The following is a 17085-nucleotide window of genomic DNA, read 5'->3' as shown; positions in this document are numbered from 1 at the left end:
TATATAAGGGGAACTGCAAGTAGGTTGTTGAAGGTTAAAAGTATATTGCGTTACAGTAATTGGACACTTCGCCACGTACGCTTCAGTAACTAGCAAAGATATCCTGGGTGAATATAAATTTCTGTGGTGTATGAAAGATAATACACAACATAGAGTTTCCATGATAATCTACAACATAGAGTTTCCATGTTAAAATACATGCGAGACAGAGACATGTCTGATTGTAGATAATTGTTTCACGACTATATTTCCACACGTCACAGATCATTTCTTATTTCACTGACTTATCACAGCAAACTATGGCTGGGATGTGGGGTTCACATTAGGCTTGCTTCTCCAGTAAAATCACCATCGCCTCCACTAGACCATAAGTTATGTACGTCCCCTTACCGTCACTTTCACCTTTTGAGACCAATAGTATGGCGCTAATGACGTATTTACACACAGTATGCTGTCTGGCTTGTTGACACCGAGCCCTTGCATGTGTGCTTTACCAAGGAGGTGCACTGTGGTGCTCTCAGATTAGTTGACATGGCTTGTTACAACTGGAATTCAACTCAAAGTGGTATTCAGTCCAACGAACACACTCATTCACATAATCTTTAACACGTGGATTCCCATGTTGAAACTTAAAGTCAAGGGGGGAATCAGTCCGTAACAACCCACGAGTGTGAAACACACAAGATACAAAGAAATGTGAAGTAATCAAAATTCGAAACTTTAGTAGGTTTCTAGCTTATTTCAAACCACTATGTACAGTGGGAGTACAAAATAGTGCGACAATACAAATCCAAAGGCAGCAAAATAGCAAAGCAGCGAATATGGCAGCAAAGACGGTGATCCTGCTAATATTCAGCTTTTTGCAACTGTGGTCAAGTTTCCAAAATAGTAAGAATGATCTCGAGACACTTGCTGGACTTGAGCTATTATGCAGAATGAGAGGTAAGAGTTATCACCCCTTGTGTAATCAAGAAAGAGCAACGATATATGTTTTTAATTTCTCATCGTCAGAATGAGTGAGTATTGAACTGATTCTGTCGCGCTGAGGTTGGTCGATGCCACAGAGGGCATCCTTGGGGAGATTTCTTTCAACAGCTAGTGCACCAAGCCAAACACACCTGCACAAACACACAGTGAATTATATTCCTGGTGCCCTGGTGAACAATTTGGTCGATCATCATTGCTTAGAAAATATATCTTGAATTGCCTTTTATCTTAATCGGTGACTTTCCGGCATGAAATATATGTGCGTGCGTCCGTGCGTACGTGCGTACGTGCGTAGCAGGCAGACCACTGCCGACTGACAGTGTCGTACTCCTGCAAGGACAGTGTCACACCACTGCCGACTGAGCTAGTGTCCTACTCGATCCTGGACAGTGTCACACCACTGCCGACTGATAGTAGCTAGGGTGGTAAGGTCCCGTAAGTTCGATCTTTGGATGGGCGTAAAAACATACTGGTCGGTTTGCAGGGGTATGGCGCGTTAAGGTCGACTGGTTCTAGATAATGGGCAGCCATTGACACGCGTATATACTAACATGTAAACTGAAATAATTCCAATAAAAATAATATTTTATTTTCTTCACTTCTCATAGTATGGTATGGATGGTTGTTTTAGGAAATACGATCTGCGGTCTGTAAATGGCTAGTGGGGATGGTGATGATTTTTATTGAGAAACACGTACAATGTAAAAGACCCCTAGCCTCCTAACGTTCATGTACAAAGTAAGTGCCCCCTCTCCCTATCACCTGCATATCATGCATAACATTACTCATCATCATCACCATCACCCCCCTCCTAGTCATAAGTCATGAGTGGTCATTTACTTGAAAAGTCAAGCATAACACACACCCTGTTCAGTAGTAATTATATACCTGTCTCTTTTGTCATTTTAGACACCATGAGTGCCATCCAATACAAAGCCGCCATGAAGGCCGCAATAGTAAATAGACGACGAAAGGAATATCGAGAGCAGGAAGGAATATTTGGATCCAGTGGTGTCAACAAGGTTCTATAAATATTTATTGTGTTGCTGCGTGTGCATATTAGGAACTATTACAGACTGCTCTCTCTCTCTCTCTCTCTCTCTCTCTGTCTCTCTCTGTCTCTCTCTCTCTCTCTCTCTCTCTCTCGCTTGCACCCGTTCATAACTTTACTAGTGGTTGGTTGTTCCAAAGTTATGTCCCTTTATGAAGTCTTCAGCGGAGCGGATAATGCGCATGCGTTAAATTCCATCGTGAGCACCGGGTTTGTTTTGATGTTTCTATGAAACGATGAAGGTATTTCTTGTGTTTTATACTCTCTTTGAAAATTGATTAACTGCTTGCTACTAAATTGTATGTTCAGACTTCAATATTATCTCTTCTTGAAAGTAATAAGCAGACATTTCAGAGCTATGGAAAGGAAGATATTTCTAGGCAATAATATACTGTAAATTAGCGTCTGCTATTTCTTGGTCTTGTAAGAGACATTTATGAAAACTACTAATTGTATTTTCAGCTGTTCAAACGAGAGGTGCTACTAGTAACATGTACTATAATCTGCAGCTGGAGATCTTAGTATTGTATGGCCATGTTTTGACATTTGACTCCTATGGTTTGATGGCTCACAACTGCCTGGCTGTTAAAATCGGTTATCCTCACAAGGTCCCAAGTAATTATTCATATATTTTGCAAACGTCTAATCAGATGGATTTGAGACTCCCAGACACACGTAAATGTGCCTTATGATACCCCGAGGTCTGTTTTAAAACACATTATGCTTCACATCAACCATAATATTGTCGTGAACAGTATTTTCTTCAATATTTCTTACTGGGGTAGATATTCACTGTTAGAATATGTTTCAAGCTACAGCTGTTTGTATTAGGTAGTGGATAAAGTAATTGACTGTCTAACTGAGATAACCATTTGGTCAGAATCAATGACTCGTTTAATTGTTCACATAGTGATGGTGGTGTCAGTCATGTGGCTTCTGCTTCTAAACATGATCATTTATACAGACTCATAGCAAGCATTTTGTTGAGCATGACATTACCTATGGCAGTTAGTATCAGGGTCAGTCACAATCAGACCACTCACCAGTGTGTTTTGCAACCTTTCCATATTCTAGCTCATGCTATTCCTTTTATCCTTTTACTTGTAGAATTGCTCTTTTTGAATAAATTCTGTCATAAGATAAACCTAGCTTTGGAAAGGTTTAAGGATCAAAGCAAACGATCATATATAAGGCACAAGATTCATGCAAACAAAGGAACTTGTTACTGTGAAAATTGTGGTATCTGAAATATAGGATCAACCGATCCTCAATCACCTCATCCTGTCAATCTGATACATTACATGGGTGATAAACTTGCGATATTGATTACATAATAGATCATCACAGAAGACCAACACAAATTTCTATAGTTATGAAAATGAAGGAAATTAGCAAATACACAATGCATTCACTAAACATTTAGAAAAGCAGTAAATAGATGTACCAAAATTTTTGTCATCTGTTTCAGAGAGTTTTCAGTCTTGCTGATAAGTCCCATGGACAAGGGGGCATCTTTTACAGTTGGCAGAGAGCACATGGCAACTATCTGGCAACAACAGGGTACGTACATTGAAACCTCATTATCTTAGATTTCACATTTTGTTCTTAAGGACATATCTTTTATCTTTGCATTTTATGAGTCTTTGGGACTCTGGGAAATTTGGCCCTTCCTTGGTATTGTAGTAGGGTCTCATAATGACCACTGTGTCATCAGCAAATTTACAACAAAAAAGGTATCTAAGTGTGTTTAATTTGGTTTGGGAGTTCCTTGTGGGAATCATCCTCAATATATCCAGGCTATATGTATAATCTCCCTTCTACTCTGGATGCATCTATGGGCTGGTCTGATACTCATATTACTTCCCTTGGCTGACTTTTTATCCAATCAGGTGTCTACGCTGGGAAGCCAATCACACCTCACTTTCACTTTTTAAATTGTCTAACTGATTAAAATTTGCAACAGTAATCATGCAAACGAACTCTGAAAGTTGTATAAGTTTTTGCATATATTTTTGTAAAGTTTCGGACCTGATAATTTGTTTGATTTCCTTAAAATTTGAGTCGCACTGCGAACAAACCTTCATAACTGAGACCACTATCTTTGTTGACACTGGCAAGTTCAGTTGTAACAGCGGCTTAGCTGATTGGCTAATGTGAGAATGCGAAGTCAATAAAGAGAGATAATAAAATTATTGGTTCGAGTTGAGATTTATTGGAACGTTTACCCTGTAGATGTCAAGGGTGTGTGGGAATGACATGGAGAACACAGTATTCAGGTCGGCTGTGTCCTGAGAAGGATCCAGGTACTGATACCAGTGATAGCACTTCATGAACACACGTTTTGTCTCATGATGTGTTGTTTATAACAATAACTGATAAAATCCATAGACACATTGCATTTTGCTAAATATCAGTGGATTTTTGCAGTGGATATCTCTGTGTACCTTGGTGTTTGTGAGTTACTGATGGGGCTGTTGTAGTATGACTTTCTGTCTCAGGTTTGACCATGCAGTAAGGATATATGATCGACATGGAGAACTCAAGGAGGAAATCAACCTGCCAGGGTGAGTACACTGATCAGTACAAGAATAATATCAGAAAGGTAAACAGTCATCATGAAATACTGTTTTTCATGACTGTCCAACTCGCATGTCAGACATTTTGTACAAAGAATTCCCCATGGGCAATAAAGAATTATTGTATCTTATATTATCAGTTACAACTACACTGACCTAGAATTTCGTCTAAATGACCAGTCTCATTCAACCTATGCTGGATACTATTATATACAATTTCCAGCTAACTTCAGTTTATGAACTTACACAAATAATGCTGGATTGTTTCAGGATGTGCACTGGCCTGGGTTGGGACAGTGATGGTGATATCCTTGCTATTGTGTGTGAGAAGTCCACAGCCATTATACTGTGGGATGCTAACTCTCACCGCACAACACAGATTGATAGTGGTCTCAAGTGAGTTGGTTAGCTTTGTAACCACTGTAACCATGGTAACATTAGATGTGCCAGTATTGTCAAAATGTAGTGGTTATACTGTGAAAAGCATTGTAATTTTCTGTTTTCCAAGACATGTCTTGATATACATTTGTCATGATATGCAGGAAGTTGTCTAGGATTCAAAGGAAGCTGATCTGTATGTTGTGTCACATCAGACCCTCAAGACAATTAGCTGAAATACCTCTGTGATCAACAAATTTTATGGATTGACAATTTCTGTTATGCAATACATGCAGTGTTTTGGTGTGGATGCAAACACCATTCCTAAACAAGTGACCTAAATAGTGTCAAATTAACCATGTAAGAAAGTTGTCTAATACCCTTCATGGCTTAGGTATTTTCCATTTTGTACCTCACTCACATAAATAGCATAGTTTACAAATTCAAGTAGAAACATTTCTTAGAAACGTTCATGAATATTTGATTCTCATGATCTTGAATAACAAATTGTATTTATGAAGTTGTATGGTTTGATTTACCAAGTATGCAAGTGATTCATAACAAGGCAGTTATACTCTGCAGATTTTTTTTCAACCTGATCTGTGAAATGCAGTTGAAGATACAAATTGTGATGTTGACTTTGCAGTACATTTGGTATGTTTTAAAAGATTACTTACAGACAAGATAGTTCTTGTCACAAAGCACTTGATACAGCAAATGTTTGTCAGGATAATTAGATTATCAGGATATTTCTCTACTCATGTATTTTGTAGTTCAGTGTATGTTCCTGAGACTTACATTATAGAGAGTCATGTCATTTCCTTCCTCTGATTGGAGTTGAACATTTGATGATGATGTTTCAATATGTGAGATTTCGTCTTCATTGCCAAATTTCAGAGACACCATGACCTTCCTGAAGTGGTCCAACACTGGTCCCCAACTTGCTGTTGGCACACTAAAGGGGAACCTCATGATCTACAATCATCAGACATCACGGTACACCCCTTGGACAGTTTTATATTATCACTTACAGACAAGGATAGGAGAGGATATTTATATATGGCACGCTTATCCATAAAACTAGTGCTTGCTTAAGGTGCTGGCCTAGGCCATTGACTTTGCACAAGTGAAATTTTTGATGGCTTCCCAGTACATGTACATGTATTTGGTTTTGGTCTGTTGCCATTTTTACTAGATTTTGTCCTTGTGTACTTGTTATTGTTGTAAGAGGTGATGCCAGAGATGAAATGGACGTTTGATTGTCATGTCCATACTTAAGTTTATATGCAGGGTACGGGAAACTGGAGAATTTGAATGTCTTGACTGTGATTGCCTGAAATCTCACCTGTCCTCAGATGTCAGATATTTTTTCAGAGAAGTACTGTGTTATTGTAAAGGTTTTGATTGAGTAAGATTGAAGTTCTCGTTGGACTTTATGCAGATCTTTGTTTTCAATTTTCAGTAAAATTCCAATTATTGGGAAACACATAAAGAAGATCACATGCGGTGCATGGAGCGCTGAGAACCTATTGGCACTGGGCAGTGAGGACAAGACTATTTCCATCAGCAATGCTGATGGTGACACCCTCAGACAGGCAACCATCAGGGCAGACCCCGCTGAGATAGACTTCTCCGAGATGAAGGGGGACGAGAGAAGCGCCATTGGCCAAAACACTGTACGCATTAAATGATTGAATTTATACCCAAAGTATGAACTTTACAAGGCCAGCTCAAATATCTTTTGAAGTGTAATCATTTCTCTTGTGATAGTTTTGTTTGTCAGTGGCTTGTTGAGTCTGAGTTTTATACTGAGTGAGCGAATGAGTTTACCTTTATGCCACACTCAGCAATATTCCAGCTATATGGTAGTGGTCTGTAAATAACTGGGCTGGACCAGCCAATCCAGTGATCAACAGCATGAGTTATAACTTGTAAAAGGCTTTTATTACCCATCCAAGTGAGGAGATCTTTTTGATATTTGCACAGTGTGTAGTTTAGTGATTCTCAGTGTTGTGTGATGAGCTAGGCAGAGAAGAAATATGATTGGTTGATGGAACTAATTTTCATGAATCAAGTTCATTGACAACTTTTTTCTGTTTCACTGATAAATAGAATGTCCTGTACTCACACATTCCTAGATGTAAAAAAGAAAATGTATGGGTAAAATAATATTAATACTCTTTTTATTAGACATTATTTTTCAATAAAATTGTGTTATAAACAGTAGTTGTTTTAAAATAAATAATTGTACAAAAAAACTGGAAAAAAATCATTTACATATTTACATATTTACATAAAAATCATTTCAATAAAATTGTGTTATAAACAGTAGTTGTTTTCAAATAAATAATTGTAAAAAAAACTGGAAAAAAATCATTTACATATTGTTCGAAAACAAACATGGCCACATAAAATCATTTCCAGGTACACAAATGTTCAGTCAGTATACAGTTATTCTTCAGTTAATGAGAAACAACATCAGTCCATCAATAAATTATTGTCAAACCCTTGTAAAGACTTCTCTGTCAGTTGACCTCTTTCTCCAAAGAGAATAACCAACATGGTACAAGTGATTCTGGGATTATGCCCTTGTTAAAATACCTCACCAAAGCTCAGCACTGTAAACATTATGATAACTCTGGCATATTTTCCGTAACCACTTGTATCTTGTTGGTTATTCTCTCGCCTGCTTTCATTCGCCGTGTATGCTCCTACAGTTTTGTACCTGTATTCAAGGCTGTGTCTGTTGTTCCAGGTGAGTGTTGTTGTGGGCAAGAAGACCCTATTCCTGTACAACATCAATGACCCTGAGAATCCTATTGAGCTGGCCTTCCAACAGAGATACGGAAGCATCATTTCATACAAGTGGTCAGTCACCGAACATAGCTTTCACACAGGATTTGTATTTTTCTCACCATCATTCCAAAGGACAGATTAGAATGACTAGAACTGTGCGTGATTCTATTTCCATTAATATGTAAAATCTTTTAAGTCATAGAAGACTAATTTGCAGCCAGTTAACACAAATATTCAAAATTCATCTGATTTCAGGTATGGAGATGGGTACATCTTGATTGGGTTTTCTCATGGATACTTTGTTGTGATTTCTACCCATTTGAAGGAGATTGGTCAGGTGAGTGGTGTGTTGTCATGGCAAGCATGTGCATTGGAATGGGAATGACAGTCTTTGTTATCATAAGTCAAATCTGAGAATGTCAAGTGGCATTTCTTGTGGATTGTTTCCATGGTGGACACCAGCTCAGTAGCAGCTCTCTTCCCTAGTTTTAGTTTTGTTGGAGAAATTTTAAGATAGAGTGTCATTCATGTATGAATGTGTTGCCAATATGTTGATTTGAATCATGCCTAGCCATGTTTCCTATTTTGTGCTGATTCTTTCTGTTATCTGAAAGTGACTTTGATTTAGTAGGGCATTAATCTTAATGGTTTTTACGTACGAGGTTCCATGTTCTTCACACAACATTTGAGAGCCATGTCACAGTACAGATAGAAAGATACAAAAAAGCAAATTTGTGCCCATTTTCTGTTAGATGGATGGTTATGAATTGTTACACCACGCCTTTGAGTACAATTTCATATCAGTCACATCAAGGACCCTGCCTCTCCAAGATGTGTTTGTTATTTAATGCCACACAAGGCAATATTCCAGCTATCTAGCAGAGATCTGTGAGTCATGAGCATCAGGGCATATAATTGGGAATCCATGTGCTGTTTTGATCCTGTTATGATTATCATAGGTTGCTGAAGGTGACATGTATTTGATTAAAAACAATTATGTGCTATTGTTCACATGGTTAGCAGAAGAACCATCTTCAACAGGGTTTGTGTATGTGGAGTCATCCATTTATCATAGAGTAACTTTCTGAAGGGAATGATTTTGGCTAAGAATATGTCCAAGCAGCCAGTTTGTGACATTGATCAGTGGGTGAGATTTGGCAGTCTGTTTGATTTGTGTGTGATAATACCCTGATGGTTAACATTTAGCTCACAATATCAACCACTGGTTTTCTAGGTACAGAATTACATGCATTCGTATACAAGATTATTACAGAAGAAACAAAAACCCAATAAAACAGTTGACTTCACTATCATAGCTGACATGTGTTCGTTATCATTCCTTCAGTAAATGTTAACACCAGTGTGATGTGTATAAGAAGGGAAGCATTACTATCAAGTCCATTTTTACAGTGTGTTTGTGTGTAAATGTATAGCCATGTCAAGTGTTACTGTGCATGAATTGCCCTGAAGTGTTCCCCAAGGAGGATGAAACATGAAAGTACACTGATGCAATTTCAGTTTTGATTTGGATGATTCGTCTTGACAAGTACTTGTTGTAATACCTGTATTGTTCATAGGATTGTATGGCTTCACTAGTAGTATTGTACATCATAAACTGACATGTTTTGTTTGTCTGATTGTATCTTACCACTGATATACCCACTGTTTCAAACCAAGGGTCAGATTAAGAAACAGTTATCATAAGTTATTTTACTCAAATTCCTTTTACTGTTCATATTCTCAGAGCTATTTTAACAGTGTTTTGGACATTACATTCTAACCATTTAGTCTTTTCCTTCTTTGGTGATTTCTTTTCTTTTAACTACTAGTACTAGTCACCTCAACAACACCTTAAGGTAGTAAAATGCACTCCATGCATCCGAGCACATTCGTCTTTTCAAAACCGTTCACTATGTCTTCCATGGCAACAAGTTTGAGTTTGACTGAATTTGGTGGGTGTGCTCTTTTCCAGGCCAAAACTTTAAAACTCTTCCTTAATTTGGCACATAGATAGATCTTGTAGTATACTGGTGCCTCTTAGTAGTTTTGGATTTCTGAATAAAATGAATTGTTTTGGCTTCAACTAAATTTGGTGGTGGCTCTCCTTTTTGGAGCAGAATTTAAAATCCCTTAAACCTTTAACTCTCCTTTCATTTTGCTATATACACACCAAAAGATTTGACATCATCGTGATAAGTAGACATATACAAGAAGAGTGTTGTGTCATTGTGATATTGCTGACTTGCATTATTGTAATATATTAGCAATAATGAGGAATAATTCTATTTTTGCTGCCTTGGTGCCAAATATTGACCTCTCCAGACATATCCCAGCTGTTTTTAAGCAGCATGGTCATTTACATTGACATGGTCTGAATCAGTGGCCTGAAAGATGAGTGCAATGGAAAAGAAATGTAAAACTTTTCTTAAAAATTTTGAAAAAATGCTTATGGCTTATAAGTTGGTGAAAGATGAGGAAACTTAACTAAGAACTAGAAGTTGAGTTGTCTCTTTTGTTAATGGATATATCAGGCTCTTTCCTAGCACACAACACCTTTATTGTATTATCACTGTTACCAGTACAAAGGATGTGAAATTTCCGCGCTAGTGCAAAATGTAGTCATGCATATTATTCTGTTTGGAATCCCATTAGTGAACTGCTTATGGGGCCATGGCCGATCTGATATTTTCAAGATGGATTTTGTTTCTTTCTTCTTTAATCAGATTATTTCAAAATATTTCAGCAGGCAATTTAGTCAATATGTGACGTATTTACTGAACCCTCAGCAGTTTATTAGCAGAAAGGTACTCTGCAGTTGAATTAAGTCAGCATCACTACAGTTCCAGTTTCTCTCTGGACTTTGTGATAGAATACCTTAAATACCTAAAGACAGCTTGTTAGGAACACTTGTTGGTATTCTATCTTGCATGCTGTGAGGCAGTGTAAAAATCAGTGATATATACATCCATGATGGACATTTTGTCTATATATGGAAATCACCTATCAAATATATTTGTCAAATACAGAGGAAAATGTAGTTGACTTGTATATTTAGAAAAAAAGTACAACAATGTCTAATGCATAAATTTTGTTGGAAATCTGGGTATCTTGGGAAGTGCTAATTTGAAACCATGAATCATCACTAGTAACTGCAGCCTTATGTCTAGGGTAGATAACTCTCATTTGTGTCAGTTTCAGTTGAATTGTAACTGTCAGGTAACTTTAATTATTGATTGTGTGCTATATGTTGTATTTCTGGGTTGAGGGCCTCCTTGACAACAAGGGGATTTATGTTAAAAATGTTATAGAGAAGTGATGTAAGTTTCATTAAATCACAGGTTGTTGACAAAAGGGGCAAAATACATTTTGTCTCTGAGGTATGTATGCTCATATCAGTGTTGTGGATTTCAAGGTTCGGATTTGGTGCATGTTACATATTTATTCACTGACAATAAAGAAAAATGGCAGACACAGATTGCTTTGCACTTTGTATGAGAGCATGTTTGGACAAAATACACATTAAATATTCTGTATGGTGCAACAGGCAAATTACTTATGTATTCTGTTGTCATACATAAATGGTTTGAAGGCCTGCCTTATATTTCCATGGTAACAGCCAGAAATGGCATGTGTTTGAGAAGGCAGCTGTTTATTATGTGAACAAATAATTATCAAAATAATATTTCAAGTGATTGTCCTTTTGTGTTCCTTCATATTTTGAAGAGTAAGACTTCAACCTCAACTGTTTTAAAATTTGTTTGATTTCTTCTGAATTTAACATTTCTTTGAATGAATGTTATTATTTGAGAATTTTATAAACATGTATGAATAACAAAATTATAGTCCATATAACCACACATTGCTGAAATTGCTGACTATGAATAGCTTGAATACCTGACATAACATTTGAGTAGCTGACATGGCTGATCTGTGACAAAAAAGTAGGTAATGTATGGCTACTTTAGCATACAAGCAGCTATGGCCAATATAGCATATGAATACAAGGCACTTACTGTAGTTGGGTACGTGATCACCTTTAGTTTTATGATATAAACAGATTCCATCTGTTGAACACTGGATACATATTCCACTTTAGATCACTTGTGTGATGGAACATGCATGGTTTGAAAATCCACTGTAGGGCAAACTTAGTGTCTGCACTAAGTGTTAAGGCTACTCTCTGTTTGTACAGGATCTGTACAGTATATGTCTGTCACAAACACCACAATCAAAATATGAAGAGTATTCAGAGTTTAAACTTGGCATGTAATGTTTCTGGTATTACAAAATAAGAAAACAAATTGAGTAATTTACTGCTTTTGTCATTTTGGGGGCCTGTTCCAAAAAGTGCACCCTCGACTAGACCAATCTGTCAGTAATTCTAAATTGAAATAACATGTTATAGTTTGTTTCATGTAGCACACATTGTTTCAAAAGAACAGCAGCGCAAACAATATATAACTGCCTAGTAGCTATTACTGAAACTATCCATCCATGATGGGACTAGATTCATTCACTCCCTCTTGATATCTGAAACAAATTTAACTTATTGTGTATGGTTTAAATATGGGTGAGGCTCTGTTAATTTTCTAGTACACAAGGTGCTTATTACTACAGATATAGTGTATATTTTTGCATGTAAGTTATGGCTATAATAAAGGTCATAATGATGTAAAACAATCAAGTTCATTTCAGGTATAACATGCAGTAGTACAATTGTATAATAAATGCAAGATTTTTATCACATTTAAAAAAGTGGCTCTCTCACTTTACACTCCAGTGATGAAAACCCTGTAGAAAACATAAAACTAGCAATAATGAGAACATTTATTATTAATTTCCATATAATGTTTTGTAGGAGCTGTTCCAGGCTCGGAACCACAAGGATAGCCTGGCAAGTATTGCCATCTCCACATCCCTCAACAAGGCTGCTTCTTGTGGAGACAACTGGTAGGTTGTTTATTTAATATCACATTTCAATGTGAAACAATGTGCGATGAAGTTAAATCGAGTTACAGTCATGTCAAAGAATAGTTGACACAGCTACATGAATGAATGTCTGGTTGTGCTAGTCCAGACTTTGGCAGGCCTCGTAGTGCTAGCTAGCCCAGTGAGGTGCTATACTCAGCCATAGTGTATTGACTACAAGTGAGTGAGTGAATGGTTATGGTTTTAGCAATATTCCAGCAATATCTTGGCAGGGGACCAGAAATGGGCTTCAAACATTGTACCCATGTGAGGAATAGGCTAACCCACTGCCCCAAAATGACTACCAGCCATCTGTTGATATGCTGTGGATCAGGATTAGTTCACTGAATATTCCTTTCACTGAAAAATAGAGGTCTTATTTGCTACACCAGGGAGGTGGACTAGAAAACATGGGAATATCCATCTTTACAAGATTTGACAATCTGTGTGCTTGTTACCATTAGTTACAAGACAGCCATAAGTGATTTCTTTTCACGGTTACTTTGATGTGTTTTGTGTCAGTCAGGTTCTACTCATCAAACCTTTTATATGATATTAGACTTTCTCACCTTCACTGTTTGTCGGTTTGATCAAAGTTGTAAATGAATACATTGATGTCTGTTCCTCATGAAACTGACATCACATAATATCAATCTATAACTGAGACAGGGATGGACATGTGTCTATACATTTGCAAGTCCAAGTGAACAGAGGTATTTTGTTTGACTAATTCTACTGGCTTTGGGATACCTTTAACCTTCAACATAATGACTGGGGCCAGCAAGCTCATGGTCCATTACACCCTGGTTATAATCTGAACAAGACTCAATGTACAAATTACCACAAGGATGTTTAAGTTTAGGTTATCAACCAGTCCCCTTTTGCAATATTTTGACCCCTAAATTAATGTTTTTTAATAAGGGTCATTGCTGGGAAAATTAGTCGACTTTAACAATGTTAAATGAAACCTCTTTGAATCATAGTTTCAAAATTGCCATCCACATATTCTGCAAAGATTTTCTGAATAAACATCCTGAGATTATCTGTGTCCAAACAGACTTCCAATTGAGGCTATCTATTCTGTGGTTCCATAAAACATTTTCTCATGGCAAATTGACGCTGAATAGATTGCAGTACTATAGTTTGTTTTGGGATGTCATAATGCTTACACTATTGACCATATGTTTTCACGTTCTCTGATTAAGTCACATGTGCATTTAATGGATTCTATATCACGTCAGTGTTTTGATCATGTTCAGTATCTATGATTGTCATGATTCCAGCATCAAGATCCATGATCTGTCTGACTTGAAGGAGATGTATGCTATTATCACACTGGAAGATGAGAGGGGTCTGGACAAGATTGCCTGGACAGATGATGGTCAGCTGTTAGCTGTGTCCACACAGAAGGGTAACCTGCATGTGTACCTGGCTCGGCTGCCCATGCTGGCAGCTGTCACCCAAACACGTGTAGCCCATCTCACATCACTGCTGGAGGTCACTATCGATGACCTAGTCACTAAGGTATGTGTGCAACGACTCAGAAGAATAACTTGCTTCTCAAATGTAGGATATGGAGAATTATATGCAGCTTTTCAACTGTATTTTTAACGAAATACATTTTTTCAGGAGCCACCTATTACAATAGCTATTGAAGTGGAACCATCCTTTCTTGGAATCGGCCAGTACCATGTTGCTGTGGGGATGAACAACAGAGCCTGGTTTTATCTCCTTGGAGATGATGGTTAGACAATGACTTTATTCTCTCAATATGAATTTCATTTAGACTCGACAGGAAGTATGTGTCCATTTAAAACTGTACACTGAGAGTTGATTACTCATTTCCAGCTGCAGTCATTCATCTGACATTATATAAAGTTGCGAATAAACCCCTAGCACATCCCCTCTGTCGTAGATAAGGATAGTGATGAAGTGGAGTTCAAACCCTTATCACCCAAAGAATCCTCAAAGAAACTAATGCCCATTCACCAATTTTACAACATTTGTGAGGACCTAATCATATCTTTAGGCCAAATGAAAGTATATTTGAGAACATAGGGATGCAGTTGATGGACTGATGGTTCTGACTACTGTGGTTTTCTCTGTCAGGTCCCCAGAGACTGAAGGATCGGGAGTACCTGGGAACAGTGCAGTCCATCAGTCTGAATGGAGACTATGCTGCAGTGAGCTTTGAAGGCAAAGTGCAGCTCCATATGGTGGGTTGTTGTGCATTTTTGATAGGAAGGATGGGTGTTTGGCATAGGTGATGGGTAACAGGTGAGTAGGATAAGGTTGGTATGTATGGTAGGCAGGTATTGTTGGCCATTTGCTTGCAAGGATCAGTTATGGTGACAGGTAGAGGATGGTGTGTAGGGTAGAGGAGGCAAGTTAGGAAGTGTATTGAAATGATGGGATGTACATTGTAGGGTAGCCTGGTGGGTGTCTAGAGTATAGTAGGGTAGGGACAGGTAAGGTGGGGATTGGTTCAGGGATGGGAAAGGTAGTTGAAGACAGAGAAGCGTACTTACTGAAATATATGGCAGAATAGTGCTGTGGTTTTTAGGGTAGGAAGGTTCCTGGGGATGCTGCATGCTTGGAAGATTTGTAGAGTGGGCTGGTGGGCTGGTGGGAATGGAAGAATAATGAATGTTTGGGGCAGGTTATTACTCTGGTGGGATTGGTTTGGTAAGGATGGATAATATTGTCTGTAGTTGTATATTATTTTTACTATTGTTTTAACTGAGACTGAAAGAGGTAAGAGGCCAATTTTGAGCTTCAGTGTTATTTATTGGGTGATTGTTTTATTCCTGATGTGTGATCTGATTGTGGGGGTACACAGCTGTTTGAAGGTGATTGTTTTATACTTGATGTGTGGTCAGATTGAGGGAGAGACAACTGCTGCTACAGATGAACGTGAGACCCGGCTGTTTCCTGGCAAGGATGACCGAGACGTTCGCATCACCTGTCATGACATGACACCAGAATTCCTTATCTATGGCACAGACGTATGTAACATGCAGCAGAACAGCTGAACCATTTCATCATGTTTGCGTTAGACAACTGTCATTTCACAGATCATTATTATGTTTTTCTAATGAATACACCTTCAAGCATTGTAATGTTGGTAAATCAATTGTCTAATACATGTACCTTCATTACATTTAGATTTACAGTACAGTACGGGTAAACTATCTACTTACCTGGGCATCGATTAGTTTGTGAGGCTTCATAGAGATTTCTCATGAATGCTTCATGGAGGAAGCAAATAACTAAATAAATAGTAATCAGTGGATATCATTCAAAGTTCTGTATAAGGTTTGAGTCCGAAAATACGTTCAAATTTCTGTATCGAAATTGAAAATGAATGTAATGCAGTGTGTTTTCAAGGCGTGTGCTTGAGCAGGCCCTTAGTGATACATATGTCTTATTTTTATTTCATTGTATTTTCTTAGAGAGGAGATGTCCGCTACTTCTTCATCGAGGACTGGCAGTTTGTGGTGGAGTACCGGCACCTGGCTGGCATCAGGAAGCTATTCCCCGATCCTAGCGGCACCCGCTTGGTGTTTGTTGATGAGAAGACCGATGGCTATGTCTATAATGCAGTAAGATCATTAATGTTAGGCTTCTGCCATGTCAGTCTGTGCCAAAACTTCTTGAAGTACTTTGTGCTTAGCATCAAAGTCTTTGTTGTTATATTGACTAAGATCAGCTGAGTGTAGACTGAAAATATGCTACTAGACTGGTGGATTATGTCCCAGATTTTCTAGTTCTGATGGGATTCCATGAAGAGTCCCCAGTATCCTATGCTGTTCAGGCTGCATGGCCTATGGGTAATATGGTCTTGTACCAAGATGACATGGACCGCTGATTTCTATTTCATGGGCATGTCCATGTCTACGCTAGCACACACAGTCACACTAACACACACAGTGTGCTTGAATACAAGGGAGATACACTGTTTTGATTCCAACTAATGCGACCTGTCATGTTTAGGTGAACGACACAGTGATTGATATCCCCAGCTTTTCTGCCTCCATCAAAGGAGTTCTGTGGGAAAACTGGCAGCTGGACAAGGTAGGCAAAGTGCCCATTGATGCTGTACTGTGATGTGGATATAATACATAGATACCTATCAAAACATGTCAGTGTGTGCAAAGATTTAATAATTCACACTTAGAATTTTTACTAATACTTATAGCAGTATTCAGTTGTTGATACTATGAAGTTAAGATCATCACCATCTTACACAAGACTGCAATTAGCATGCCAATTAATGTGCACAGGATAGTGTTGTTTTTACATAATCTGATTGTAAAACAGTTGTAACTA

At 37.9% G+C, this 17085-nt stretch overlaps 1 protein-coding gene across 2 annotated transcripts in view; it reads left to right on the top strand.

Annotated features, from left to right (window-relative positions):
* The first annotated feature begins 2195 nt into the window (after window positions 1-2195).
* The window catches only part of LOC137274632 (WD repeat-containing protein 19-like), a 42755-nt gene continuing 27865 nt past the window's right edge, over window positions 2196-17085 (top strand). Inside the window, exons 1-15 of one of the 2 annotated variants that reach the window (XM_067807936.1) lie at window positions 2196-2280; window positions 3507-3598; window positions 4537-4602; window positions 4885-5010; window positions 5890-5988; window positions 6455-6668; window positions 7748-7860; window positions 8044-8125; window positions 12647-12738; window positions 14040-14280; window positions 14386-14500; window positions 14866-14972; window positions 15636-15761; window positions 16209-16358; window positions 16750-16830. In XM_067807936.1, coding sequence (XP_067664037.1) covers window positions 2275-2280; window positions 3507-3598; window positions 4537-4602; window positions 4885-5010; window positions 5890-5988; window positions 6455-6668; window positions 7748-7860; window positions 8044-8125; window positions 12647-12738; window positions 14040-14280; window positions 14386-14500; window positions 14866-14972; window positions 15636-15761; window positions 16209-16358; window positions 16750-16830 — 1710 coding nt within the window. In that variant the 5' untranslated portion in view covers window positions 2196-2274. The remainder of the gene's footprint in view (window positions 2281-3506; window positions 3599-4536; window positions 4603-4884; window positions 5011-5889; window positions 5989-6454; window positions 6669-7747; window positions 7861-8043; window positions 8126-12646; window positions 12739-14039; window positions 14281-14385; window positions 14501-14865; window positions 14973-15635; window positions 15762-16208; window positions 16359-16749; window positions 16831-17085) is intronic. The other variant, XM_067807935.1, reaches the window with a different exon arrangement.

The sequence above is a fragment of the Haliotis asinina genome, chromosome 2 (assembly GCF_037392515.1).
Source record: "Haliotis asinina isolate JCU_RB_2024 chromosome 2, JCU_Hal_asi_v2, whole genome shotgun sequence".
NCBI classification, from domain to species: domain Eukaryota; kingdom Metazoa; phylum Mollusca; class Gastropoda; order Lepetellida; family Haliotidae; genus Haliotis; species Haliotis asinina.
The sequence above is the reverse complement of the archived record's forward strand: the minus strand, read 5'-3'. Positions and strand labels throughout refer to the sequence as shown.